Source organism: Macaca thibetana, chromosome 1 (genome assembly GCF_024542745.1).
Source record: "Macaca thibetana thibetana isolate TM-01 chromosome 1, ASM2454274v1, whole genome shotgun sequence".
NCBI lineage: Eukaryota > Metazoa > Chordata > Mammalia > Primates > Cercopithecidae > Macaca > Macaca thibetana.
Genome location: NC_065578.1, coordinates 150196306 through 150210062, shown reverse-complemented (window position 1 = coordinate 150210062; position 13757 = coordinate 150196306). Strand labels below are relative to the sequence as shown.

The following is a 13757-nucleotide window of genomic DNA, read 5'->3' as shown; positions in this document are numbered from 1 at the left end:
AAAAGGGGGCGGATGGAGCTCTTTCCACTAGGTCCCCGCCGGGGTCCGGGAGGGCTTCCTGGAAGAAAGCGGGCCGCCTTGCAAGCCAAGGCTGCTGCAGCGCCCTCGCGCCAGCCCTGGGCGCTCACGTGCCGGCACGTTAGTGGCTGCGCTCCTCTCTCGGCCACATCTGGGGACCTAGGAATGTGTGGAGCCTTGCGGGAACCTCCTGTTCCTTCACGCTACACAAGCTGTCTTTCTTCTCCCCACACCTTGCGCTCCGCATCCCCCACGCTCCTTGTGCCCCTCCATCCCCAACCCCCGGGGTTTAGATGTGTGTGAAGCTTCGTAGCACATTTTGAGCTGCCTTTCTAGGTAATAGCAGGGCTGGAAACCCGTCATCGATTCCCAGGGAGGTTGTCAGCGTGCAGGGGGAAGCGGGGGGTGTCGTGGAGACACTCCGGGGCCCCTTACTCGGTTCCTCTGTGGGTCCACTTAGCTGTGGTGTCAGCTGTGTCTCCGCTGATTTCAGGCACCGCCGGTAAGCAGGGAGTCTCCGCGGAGCTCCCGCCGCCGCTCCCCCTTGGCGCGTCCTGCCGCAGCAAGAGGCATGGAGAAGGCCGCCCCTGCGGGGCGCTGATCCCCGCGCCGCGCCCGCGCGCACACGCCCCCCGCCGCCGCCGCCGCCGCCGCGCGTCCCCAGTACTTCGCTCCCCGCCCAGGCCCCACCATGACCGGCTCCGCGGCCGACACTCACCGCTGCCCCCACCCCAAAGGCGCCAAAGGCACCCGATCCCGGAGCAGCCACGCGCGGCCCGTGAGCCTCGCCACCAGCGGGGGCTCGGAGGAGGAGGACAAAGACGGCGGGGTGCTGTTCCACGTTAACAAGAGCGGCTTCCCCATCGACAGCCACACCTGGGAGCGCATGTGGATGCACGTGGCCAAGGTGCACCCTAAGGGGGGAGAAATGGTGGGCGCCATCAGGAACGCCACCTTCTTGGCAAAGGTCAGTGGCTTCCAGGGCGGGGTTGGGGGTCTGGGGGTAGGTAGGCAAAGAGGGGACCGTTTCAGCCTCTACATAGCAAATAGAGGCAATCTCCATTTTCCTGGTCCTGCTACAAACTCCTTCCTCTCCCCATTTCTCCCTGCCAGCCCTTTTCTAATTGAGATGTTTAGATTGGAAGCCTAAGAAATGGGGAAGGGAGAGGTAGTGGGCTTGCTATCCTGGGACTATGTAATTGGATTGTGCCAAGGTGTCTTTGAACCTCCAGCCAAACTCTATTATTTACTCACCCCCACATACATCCTTCTTCAGCAAAAGCTAGAGCCAGCAGGTACCAGCGATGCCAAAGAATGCATAGACCTCAGGGATCCCACTCTGCTTGTTCTCTTTAGAGTGTCTTGCTCCTCCTCTGCTCCCCTCTTCCCCCAGCAAATGATTTATTAAGCTGTGAATGAATTTGAAATCAACCAGTCAGACTTCTCAGTGTGAATCATTTCCAGACTTTTTGCCAATTTTTTTTCTTTTCTTTTTTTTTTATGACAGTGACTTTCACCTCTGAAACTTGCAAAACAGTGAACTCTCTCTCTCTCTTCCCAGCTTATTTGGGCTCCAAGAAAAAAGAAAGACTTTTGGCTGAGACTTAAAAGGGACTTTCCAGTACACATGATGAATTAGTCTCACTGGATAGAAAAAGAGGCTGAGGAGTGAAACTCTCTTTTTGCCTTGGAGAGAAGCCAGTGAGCCATTTGGGTTTGGTGGCTAAGGATATCGTTACCGAGGGAGGGAGATGTCCCCTGGTGGGAGTAGATATGTTATATGAAACATCAAAATGCAAACTGGGGAGAAATGCTGCCGAGCCTCGGGGTTATAGCGTGACGGATGGTTTCCCCTGGACCCTGGGGACGCTGGTACAGCTGAGAAGATTCCTGGGCAGGTCTAGGAATGCCAGACTTGAGACCCGGAAGGCCATCTGGTTGAGTCCCCAGCCTGGTGACAGCTGAGCATCTGAGCCTGCAGGCCAGAAAGCTGTGTGTGTCCTTGGGGAAGTGACAGAGCCTCTAAACTTACTGCTGCAGTCAGTTACAGTGTTCTGTTACTCTGCTGGTCAAGGAGATCTTCATTGTGCCCAGCTAGAATCTTGCCTGCTTTAGTGTCAACCATAATTACCCTTGCTGAGTTCTTGAACATGAGAACAACCTTGTTCCTGGTTTGCAGTTCTGACTTGAGAATTGAATTTTTCCTCCAGTGAGGAGCCGAGAGCCCTTAAACTTGGAAGAAAAGTGACCACAAGGAAAAACACGCCTGTTCCTACTGTCCCATGCTGCCTTCCTTAGTAGCACCAGCACCAACCCTGCCTCTAATTGTGCTTTCATCCTTCCCCCAACCATGTATGGGGGCAGGTGGGGGGGTGCATTCTCTATGTGGGAATCATGGAATTTTCCTATTTGTAGAGACCAGTCTCCCACCTCTCAACAGAATCCCCTCCTCTTTCTGAAGACCTCTTGGGAATGGGGAGCTTGCTGCTTCCCAGGCAGCTGATCTCAGGCCTGGCCAGAGTTGACTGTTAGGAAGCTCATAGACCAACCATAAATCCTCCTCGCAGCACCCTTCCACCCCCAAATCACATTTCATCACTGATTATTGTGTTGCCTTTGGAATCAGGGCAGAGCATTGGCGACTTCCTTTGCTACTCACAGCACCCTTGAATGTTATGAGAGAGTGCTCTTAGGATGGAAGGGACTTGGAGTAAACATCAAGGAACTGAATCCTAGTCTTGCTTGTATGACATCCAGCCCTTGTGCCTCACTTAAGTGAGGTCATTCACTTAAAATCTCTGCCCTTAGTTTTCTCATCTATAAAATGGGAATAGAGCAGACTTTGTAAGTTCTTTCCAACTCTAAAATCTCATGATGTTATGACCCGTGAGTCTCCAGGTCGCTAATGCTGATCTGTGTGATGCTAGAGGTCCACTGGACTATGAGCCCTCAGGACTGTGACTTTTTCTATCATTCTGCTCTGCTTCTTCCTTTAGACTTCTTTGTCCACAGATAGCTCCTTTTGCCCTTTTCTTTTTTCTTTTTTTGGAAACAAGGCCTTCCTCTGTCACCCAGGCTGGAGTGCAGTGTGTGATCATGGCTCACTGCAGCCTCAACCTCCCAGGTTCAAGCAATCCTCCCACCTCAGCCTCCTGATTGTAGCTGGGACTACAGACACATACCACTCAACCTGGCTAACTTAAAACAAATTTTTTTTGTAGAGACAAGGTCTCACTGTTTTTCCCAGACTGGTCTCAAACTTCTAGGCTCAAGCGATTCTCCTGCATTGGCTTCCCAACGTAGTGGGATTACAGGCATGAGCCACCGCGCCTGGTCTTTTGCCCTTTCTTATGTGTCATAATTCCCAGACCAACTCACCCTCCTCCTTCTGAGACAATTCCTAGTTTGTCATTAGTCATTTGCAAGCACATATGAAACACAGTATTCTAAATCATGTCTGAGCAGTTTAGAACACAGACTGCTACTTCCTGAGACCTGTACCTGATTTTTCCATTATTGTAGCTGAATGCTGTGTTCTTAAGAAAATGTTCCCTTTTTTTTGAGATGGAGTCTTGCTCTGTCGCCTAGGCTGGAGTGCAGTGGCGTGATCTTGCTTCACTGCAAACTCCGCCTCCCGGGTTCAAGCAATTCTCCTGCCTCAGCCTCCTGAGTAGCTGGGATTACAGGCATGTGCCACCACACCCCGCTATTTTTTGTATTTTTAGTAAGACGGGGTTTCACCATATTGGGCAGGCTGGTCTTAAACTCATGACCTCATAATCCACCCACCTCGGCCTCCCAAAAGTACAGGTGTGAGCCACCGCGCCCGGCCAGTCTTCCCTTTTTTATACAGTGGCCATATCATATTGTACTTTTCATAGTAACTAAAAGGTCACATGAAAACTGCTTCCAAACCAGGAATCCCCAGCCCAAATGTGGACAGTCAGCTTTTTGGCCCTAAATATAAAGAACTGAACATTTCTCTTACATTGCATCTTAATGGTTGGTTCTCTATCCCCAATCCTATCATGGTATCTCCCCTGGCCCCGACATTCCCCAAGCCCTGACCCCTGCCTAGGCCTTAACATGGGAAGAGCCTCAAAAGCTCCCTTTTCCAGGGGCTACTCCTCTGGGATTAGAGGATTGTTCCTGTGCTCAGCTTGGCAGACTCTTTCCTCTGGGGTCGAGTCGTTTTCTCCATCAACCAAATCAATATCTTACTGAGGAATTGGTACAGAAGAAGGGTGGTAGGGTGGCAGCAGTGGTAAAAGCTTGGTGGGCTTTAGGGGGATCAATCATTTTTGGCCATTGACTATAGACTAAGAAGCAAAAGAAGTGGATGGGGGAGGTTTTCAAGGACCTGCATGGAGGACTAAATGACACTTCCTTTGACTACAGGACATTCCCTTAGCAGCCATGGTAACTTCTGCCTGAAGGGTCCAGATGTCCCCTCCTTGCAGGGATTCCCCTGCTTTGAGATCCTCCTTCTAAATTTGTGACTCCAGGCCTCTCCCCTGGTGGTTGTTGGGTCTGAAGATAGCAATTGACCAGGTCAGAGGCAGGATTTTTTCAGAGAGACTTTAAGGAAATAGCAAGAGTCAGTTGGAGGATAATAGCAGATGGGAAGCGAGGCTCAGAGAGAGTGGCCAGCCCCGAAAAAAACAGTGGACATTCTAGGAAAATTCTAGGGCAATCCTCCTGTTTCTTAACAGCCTGGAACTGGACTCTACTTGGGGCAGAAAACCAGGATGGATTCAGCAAGAAACAGCAGTCAGTTTCTTGCAGACCCCACTTCTTGTGTCTTACTCTCGTGTTGATTCCCAGTTGGAAAATAATTCACATTTAGAGGACTGAGTTTCACCTGAGTGAAGACACGGGAGTGTTTGGTACTAGAGACCTGGCTGCAGTCAAGGGCCATCCCTGCCCGCTGCCAGCTCTTGCGGGCAGCTCCTTCCCTCCCCAGTCCTGGATTGAGAACCTTCTGTCTGTCTGTCTGTCCTGCACCTCTGTCCCACAGATTCCTGGCTGCCTCTGTTGCAGGAGCCTGGGGCTCATCCTGGGCTCGAGGGTGCTGTTTTGTGCTTCTCTTCCCAAGCTGCCAGAGAAGATTCTTCTGTCTGGTGCCTGCATAGTGTTTTCAGAGTAGGGATGACAAAAGGTTTTGAATTCTCCTTGCTCTTGTTAAAGATTCCTAGTGCCTGGGGTTCTTACTGCCTCCCTGGCTCCTTTCCTGGTCTTTCCCTTCTCTCCCGCACGGCAATGTCAGTTACACAACTGTGTCGGTCCGTATCACTGACAGGTCAGTTGTGCTTCACAAGAACAGAGTGGAAGAGAGGCTCCTCACAAGAGCTTTGCCTGTGGTTTGTTTCATTATTCTTTCTCTTGAACACCATCTTTCTGTCCACTCCACTCCCTCCTTGTGTCCCCTAGCCCCCAAGTTGTCTGGGGCCTCCAGCCCTAGAAAACAGGCGCAGTGCCTGTGTGAAGAGGTTCGTTTCTATCTGTTTCCTCTAGATTCTGCCTTCATCAGCCTGGCCACGGCTGTGGGGCTAATGTAGGCAGCAGGTGGTGAAACCCTTGAGGGGAAGGGCACAGACAATCAAAGCTGGAGTTTCAGGTAGTACAGCAGTTAATGAAATCTGGCAGGAAAATAGCATGAGAAGGGACTCTGTGGGCCCCAGTCACGAACAGAAAAAAGGGATGTGCCCTGGGCTTTTCCTAAAAAGGTTGTACCAATTTATGTTTGCCTCGGTCCTGTAGGAGAGCATCCTTACCAGCATTGGGTATCTACATTTCAGCATGTTTTTGCTAACTGGAAAGGTGGAAAATGATGTTTTGCAGTGGCTTTAATTTGCGTTTCTTATATTACTAGAGCACTTAAACAATTTCTTCAAATATTTGGTTACTATTTGCTTTTCTTGTTTTGTGAATTGTCTTTTCATGGCTCTTAAAATTGTGGAGAGAGAGATATATCATGTAATTTACCGTTTTTAAGTGTACAACTCTGTGGCACTGAGTACCTTCACATTGTTGTGTAGCCGTCACCACCATCCATCTCCAGACATTTTTCATCTTCCTAACTGAAACCTTGTACCCATTCAACACTGACTTTCCGTTTCCCTCTCTCCCCAGCCCCTGGCAGCCACCATTCTACTTTGTGTCTCTATGACTTTGACTACTCTAGGAACCTTATGTAAGAGGAATTATTCAATATTTGTCCTTTTGTGACTGGCTTATTTCATTTAGCAAAATGTCATCAGGTTTCATCCATGTGATAGCATGTGTCAAAACGTCTTTCCTTTTAAAGGCTGAATACTGTTCCATTGTATACCATCGTATATTCCGTGGGATGCCACATTTTGTTTATTCATTAATCTGTCAATGGACACGGGTTGCTTCTGCCTTTGGGGGCCATTTTTAGTTTCACTGAGGCCTAAAGAGTTTTCTTGTCACTTTGCATGAACGCATAATGAATTAAGGATATTAACTCATTGTGATCAATGCATCCCCAGGGAGCAGTGAACGTTTTCATCCTCTCCGTTAAGGTGGGAAGGTATCTTCATGATGTGAAGCTCCCAAGTTGAGTGTCCAGGGACTCTGCTGCTGCTGATTCTGTTTTCCAGTTCCAGAAAAGTATGGATCATTCAGGTTTCCCCAGCCTAGACCCCTGACAATATATTGGTGATGAATAATAACACAGCTTACACTTTTCTTTTTTCTTTTTTTGAGATGGAGTATTGCTCTGACACCCAGGCTGGAGTGCAGTGGTTCAATCACTGCAATCTCCGCCTCCCAGGTTTAAGCAATTCTCCTGCCTCAGCCTCCCGAGTAGCTGGGATTACAGGCGCCCGCCACGACGCCCAGCTGATTTTTGTATTTTTAGTAGAGACGGGGTTTCTCCCTGTTGGCCAGGCTGGTCTCAAACTCCCGACCTCAAGTGATCCACTCACCATGGCCTCCCAAAGGCGTGAGCCACAGGGCCTGGCCAACACAGCTTACACTTAATGAGCACCATATGCCAAGTCCCAAGCTGCCTACTTTTGCATTAGGTCATGTAATGCTTACAACCAGCTTGGAAGGTTGGAAGTAGGTGATACTATTCCTATTTTATCAGGAAGAAAACAGAGGCTTAGAGAGGTCATGCAGCTTGACCAGGGCCCACAGCTAGTAGGTGGCAGAGCAGGGCTTTGGACCTGGTTGTGTGTGTCTCCTAATGACACTCCAGGAAGCCCACCTGGTTTACAGTCCATGGCCAGTGGGAATGTTGGCAGCCCGAGGCGCTGGCTGGAAGTGGACCCTCCAGGGTAAGCCCAGCCATCTCTCCCAGACATCAGAGTGAGCTGTAGCCTATGACATCATTCCGTCTGCGGTCTCTGCACCTCCCTACCACAGCCCTGCCCCCAGCTGGGACTTGGGGAATGTATACGTTTGTCCTCCCAATGGGCAGGAAGTGTGGCCACAGCTCCTGCACTCAGCTCACAGCCAGGCTGAGGTAACCATGCAGCTGTTTTTAAAAGCCCTCGGGCGCCATCGGGTTGCTATTCTGAGGACCAGCTGCCGTAGGCTCCCACCCTGCCATCTAGCTCTTGTGGGCTTTGTTGGGCTTGACGGGGGTTGAAATAATTTGGTGGTCAGTCCTTCAGCAGACTCTTGAGCCAAGTCTTACTGGCTACAGCAAGGCTCTGGCCTAGGGACACCTCTCTGGGGATCTCTTAGGTGGCTGGTGATTCTTCAGGGCGTTTTCCCACGCTTACCAGCTTTTCTATTAAAGAGGTTTAGACTGTGTTTTTCTGTGCAGAAATGTTTATGTCTTTTGTTTTGAGACAGGGTCTTGCTCTGTCACCCAAGCTGGAGTATGGTGGCTCATTTATGGCTCACTACAGCCTTGACCTGTTGGGCTCAAGCCATATTCCTACCTCAGCCTCCTGAGTAGCTGAAACTACAGGCCTGCACCACCATGCTCGGCTAATTTTTTTTTTTTAGTGATGGGGTCTTGCCATGTTGCCCAGGCTGGTCTTGAACTTCTGGGCTCAAGCGATCCACCCACCTTGGCCTCCCAAAGTACTGGGATTACAGGCATCAGCCACTGCGTCCAACCTGCGTATGTCTTCATAAACTAGAATTCCCCTCCTCTCTGCCTCTGCTCCTGGGCTTTCTCTCCCGTTCATACAGGGCCTAAAGCTTGAAACACAGGAGGTGCTAAAGACATACTTGTTCGCGTCTCCCCTTCTCTCCTCACCTTGTGAAATCTCTGGCACATTTTTTACATAAAGCACTTTCTAGTGTATGTTAGGGCAAACACACAGGATACACTTTACATTTTGACTTGCTTTGTGTGTGTGTGTGTGTGTGTGTGTGTGTGTGTGTGTGTGATGGGAACAAATATTCAATGTTTTGCCCCCGAAATGACACTCCCAGACAGAAATGTGATTGATTTGGGTTGACATGTCATACACAAAATGGAGCTTGCAGAATAGCTGTGCTTGAATGGGCACACACACTCACATTCACACGCACATTCACGCACATTCACGCACACACACATAATACCTTGGCTGTAATGCAGGAAGTGTGATTCTGATGAGTTTCCTTCCAGCTGACGAGGCAGTTGCTGTGAAGTAGGACATTTCAAAGCCAAGAGAGAATTGAGGCAGTGAGAGGAAAGGAATGTCAAGGAGCATTTGCAGTAAGTGCAGCCAGAGGGGTGGAAGTATGGAAAGAGCCCGATGCCCAGGCGGGAGACAGCGTGCCCTCAGCCTCACACTGGGGCTGGTGCCTGGAGAGCCAGGGAGAGAGCCTCGAACAGCCTTAGGCAGTGTCTGGCTCTGCTGCCTGGCCTGGCTGCCCAGGGCCATCCCCGTCTCCCCAGCGGAGTCCCCTTCCATCAGCGGAGCACCAAATCCCCAGGGCCGCCCTTGCCCTGTTTGCTCTGAGGGTGAGTGTCACCCGTCCTCAGGCCCTTTCTGCTTCTCCTTAAGTGGCTTGGCCTGGAGGAGCCTCATTTCTCCTTCCCAGCAGCAGCACTGCCGGAGCCCCACCCACGTGGGCTGAGATTCTCTGTCACCAAGGACCTCAGGAAGACAGAGGTCAGAAGACCGAGAGACATATAGGGGAAATAAAGCAAAAAACAAAACCAACCAAGAAAACCCCAAACCGTGCCTGGCTTTTCAGCAGTGACTCGACTGGACGTCCCTGTCTGTTCTTGCTCTCGGCCTTCAGGATAGGGCTGCTTCCCCCTTTCCAGTCCTTGCCTGCCTTTGGTTCTTTCTCTTCCTGGCAGGGATCAGGACTTCATCTGCTATGTTGTAGACATTCAGGGAGTGTTGACTGAGGGGCAGACTGGGAGGTGAATGTGTTGATTGAGTTGCTATGAGGGGTAAAGTGGTAAGATGACTCATGAGTCAGAGGAGCTGCACTTGCCTGGGGAGAGTCAAGGCAAGAAGAGGGATCTTCCCTAATCCATCTGGGATAGGACTCAGGGAAAGGGACACACTGGGCATTGCAGGGAGGGTGGTATTGAGATGTGGCACTCTTGGTGCCATGTTGCAATTTTCTAGGGCACCGTTCACTTTATTTATTTATTTATTTATTTATTTATTTATTTAAATTTTAGAGATGGTGTTTCTCCATGTTGGCCAGGCTGGTCTCGAACTCCTGGACTCATGAGATCCACCTGTGTTGGCCTCCCATAGTGCTGGAATTACAGACGTGAGCCACGGCGCCTGGCATCCATTCACTTTATATTCTGTGTAAATGTGGCCCTGCAGTAGAGCACTTGTAGTGGATCACCACTGGCCACGCAGCAAAAGGTGTTATGCAATCATTGATGAAGTGCTTTCGTGCCCGTCCTGGGCCAGGCTCGGCGGGGGACACGATAGAACGTGGTCCTTTGCCTCAAGGAGGCGTTAGGCTCCTGCAGGGAAGAAAGCTGTATTAACACAGCACGGAGGGCCATAGAGAACCACCATGACTCAGAGGGAACTCAGAGAGGGAGAGCGTCAATGAAGGACTCACTGTTCCCGGGAGACCTCATGGAGGAGGCACTGCTCAATCAGGTGGCCACGCCAGGGTGACCATGTTGCCATTGGCTCTCAGGAGCACCTCTCTCTTTGGTGGCTTCAGCCCGCTGCCTGTCCCCAGAAGCTGGGCCCCAGAGCGCCTCCTTAATAAACACTTCCTCTTCTCTATTTCTCTGCAGCCTTCAATACCCCAGGTCCCAAACTACAGGCTCTCGATGACGATCCCAGACTGGCTCCAGGCAATCCAGAATTACATGAAGACCCTACAGTATCCTTCCAACCAAGGTCTGAGCACACCCAGCCAGGGGACAGGCATGGTGATCGCAAGCCTGGTGGCAAATCTGTCCCCAGCTGGTCATCAAAAGCTCTCTAAGGTTGGTGAGGCCAGGCATGGAGGGATGCCCCAGGTGGGAGTCTAGAAAGAGTGTGCATGGAGGATGTAATTGCAGTGACCCAATGGAGCAGGCTGGTCCACCTTGAGTCCCTCTGGCTTCTCTTTCTCCCTCCTCTTCCCTGTCCTTTCCCTTTTTCCCCTGAGCACCTCTCTTCCTTCTATCTTCTCTTTCTCCACTTCCTTCCTCTTGGTCATCTTTGTTCCCCTCCTCCTGTTCTCCTTCAGTGTCTTTCTTTTTTAGATGAAGACTTGCTCTGTCACCCAGGATGGAGTGTGTTGGCACACTCTCGGCTCACTGCAACCTCCACCTCCTGGGTGCAAGCGATTCTCCTGCCTCAGCCTCCTGAGTAGCTGGGATTACAGGCGTCTGCCACCACACCTGACTAATTTTTGTATTTTTAGTAGAGACAGAGTTTCTCCATGTTGGTCAGGCTGGTCTCGAACTTACCTCAAATGATCCACACGCCTCGGCCTCCTAAAGTGCTGGGATTACAGGCGTGAGCCACCACACCCAGCCCTTTACTGTCTATTGCCTTCTTCCCTTCTACTCTTCCATTCCTTTTCTCTTTCTCTGTTTTGCCCTCATCCCTAACTGCTCATGATCTACAAGAGGCCCACCTGGTGCTGCCTTTGTTTCCCCAGGTGACCCAGGCTGGTGACCTGCTCAGTTCTACATGAATGGTTAGGCTTCTACAATTGGGGGCCCTCTCCCCCAACTTGAGCTTGAGGAAGACCTAAGAAACTCACTGGGTTCAGTCCGAGTTCAGACCAGCCGGTTTGGTCCGTTTCTCCTCCGCATCTGCAGGTTGTTTGTAGTCAGGATTAGATCAGTTCCGAGGACTCCCACGAGCAACACTGTAGGGACAGGGGGGCAGGAGTGGATGGTCCACCTGCCCCTTCTGGCATTTTATAGAGAGAGGAGTCAGATGGGAAGCTGGACCCCAGCACACTGTCCAGGAGGTCAAGCTTCTGTGGACCGCTAGCCTTCCTCCATAAATGTATAAAACATAGCCTATTCTACAAGGTCCCGGGCACACTGACCGGCTTCCTGTTTGTCTGTCCATACCCAGCCCTGAGGCAGAAAGGATTTCAGGGGACACTGCACACATGCCCCACATGTGCCAGAAAAGCCCGTCCATTCTATGTTATGGCAAAAATCTTCCGGGTGGATTTTTGTGTCTTCCCTGCAGGGACCAAACACTAGCACCGCCCCCCCTCCCAGGGCTTGGTATTACTAGATCGGAAAATACCAGTTTCTGCTCATTTGGGTCGGGAGATGACTTGATTGGCTTCTTTGTTTTCACTTCACAGATCATCAGCTCCCCAGCCGGCATCTTCCCAGTAAATCCTAAGGCAATATTAGGAGGAGCAGGTAGCGCCAGTCTCCAGGAGTGAGGCTGGCGGCCCTGGCCCTTGGAAGGCTGTCTGGTGTTTGTGCTGATGCCCACCCTGGGACCCACATGGGGAGTTCCATGTGGTCCCGAGGCACCAACTCCTGCCAGAGCAGACCCGGACCCAAGAGCTGGCCCTTTCTGGATGTGACTGACTCCTCATAGACTATTCTAGAAGGTGACAGCAATTAGAATGCCTCCCGCCTCTTTTTTTTTTCTTTAACTTAAAAGTCAACTGATTATAGGCTTTAAGACTCCCCACTTTTTTTTTTTTTTTTTTTTTTTTTTGAGACAGAGTCTCGGTCTGTCACCCAGGCTGATGCAATCTCGGCTCACTGCAAGCTCCACCTCCCAGATTCATGCCATTCTCCTGCCTCAGCCTCCCGAGTAGCTGGGACCACAGGTGCCCGCTGCCATGCCTGGCTAATTTTTAGTAGAGATGGGGTTTCACTATGTTAGCCAAGATGGTCTTGATCTCCCGACCTTGTGATCCGCCCACTCCAGCCTCCTAAAGTGCTGGGATTACAGGCGTGAGCCACCGCACCTGGCCTAAGGCTTCCCTCTTCTATCTAGGACATGGTCTTCACAAGGATCATCTGGCTGAGAGTTAAGAGAATTAGCCTAACTGGGAATGCATTGATAGGGGCAAATATGCATGTGCTTTACATATCATTTGCTCACACTGCTGTAAACCTGTCAGCACATTATCTGCCACCTTTTCATGGTTGTCCTGAAGGATCTGCTTTTCGATTTTTCTCTTCTCTGACCCATTATGACTGCAAAGGTCAATGACCAACAGCATCACTGACTACAGAGAGGGCCAGAGAAGGGAAGCACCAGCAGGCTGTGGGGACCTGCTCCCGGCCCCCTGCCCACTGGGGCCACTGCACGAGGAAGGCAGGGCACCCATTCTTCTACCTGCTGACCTGACTTTTATTTAGTTCCTTGGGACTCCCTACTGCTTTGTCCTGGACACAGTGACAGGTGCCAGGATATGGGGACTGGTTGGCGTCAGTCCTGACTGTGGATGTGCTCAGCTGGCAGTGGAGATAGGAAAGGATGAATCCTGCTTTCCCCTTGGACATCCTCAGAGCAGCAGCCAACAGGAGTGCTGGTGTTGCACGGGGTTCTGGAGAGAGAGGTGCCACATGAGCTCTGCTGGATTGGGGGAGAAGCCTTCTAACAGCAAATTCAGGCTCAGTGAGTATCTCCCCCTCAGGGCATGTTTAGAGCAGACTTCTCCCCAGCCCACTTTCGGGGGCTCAATGATTAAGGAGCCGAAAGAAGACGTTCAGGTACACTTTTTAAAGTTATTTTACTATATGCTTGTCTCACTTGATACACTAGATGTATAAATTGGATATGTGAGCAGAGGAAAGTTGGGCATAGAAGTGAATTTTTGCCAACCGAATTCTGCTTTATGTACCAGGAACCTCATTGCTTGTATAAATTTTTGGTGAGGTAAAGAAATCGCTTCACAATGAGAATATTTAGCCCTTCATTTTTGTCTTTTACCTCTAGGATCTTGTATGTTGTATGCTTTAAAAACTGGGCAAGCCTGTAAGGTTAGTTGTTGTTCTTACGGCCCAGGTCAGTAACCCTCAAACTGGTGATCTTCAGAGGCCCCCCAGCCCCTCAGCCTGGAGCTTCCTGCTCAGTCATCTAAGGTGAGGTAACTCTGAGTAGCATCTGGGGTTATGAACCATGGCCTGAAGTCAGACTCTCCAGGGCTGGACCCCAGAATCTTCTTATACCGAGCTCTTCAGAGGGTTATGTGTGCTTGTGTCTGAGTGACCAAGCACAGCTGTGCCAGGAGAGGAATCCCAGCCCTTTTCAAAAAGGAGGGATCAAAGTGTTTCCAGGCACCCTTGTCACTGTGGGGCACCCATTGACTCTCCCACACCCACCTGACCTGCAGCAGCTCTGGGCATGGAA

At 50.7% G+C, this 13757-nt stretch overlaps 2 protein-coding genes across 3 annotated transcripts in view; one reads left to right on the top strand and one right to left on the bottom strand.

Annotated features, from left to right (window-relative positions):
• SPATA45 (spermatogenesis associated 45) overlaps window positions 1-13757 on the bottom strand; it is an 800921-nt gene that overhangs the window by 114987 nt on the left and 672177 nt on the right. The gene's annotated exons all lie outside the window — the stretch shown is intronic.
• VASH2 (vasohibin 2) overlaps window positions 1-13757 on the top strand; it is a 41307-nt gene that overhangs the window by 308 nt on the left and 27242 nt on the right. For both annotated transcript variants that reach the window (XM_050761833.1, XM_050761825.1), the window contains exons 2-3: window positions 512-985; window positions 10217-10305. In XM_050761833.1, the coding sequence (XP_050617790.1) occupies window positions 710-985; window positions 10217-10305 (365 nt within the window). In that variant the 5' untranslated portion in view covers window positions 512-709. The remainder of the gene's footprint in view (window positions 1-511; window positions 986-10216; window positions 10306-13757) is intronic.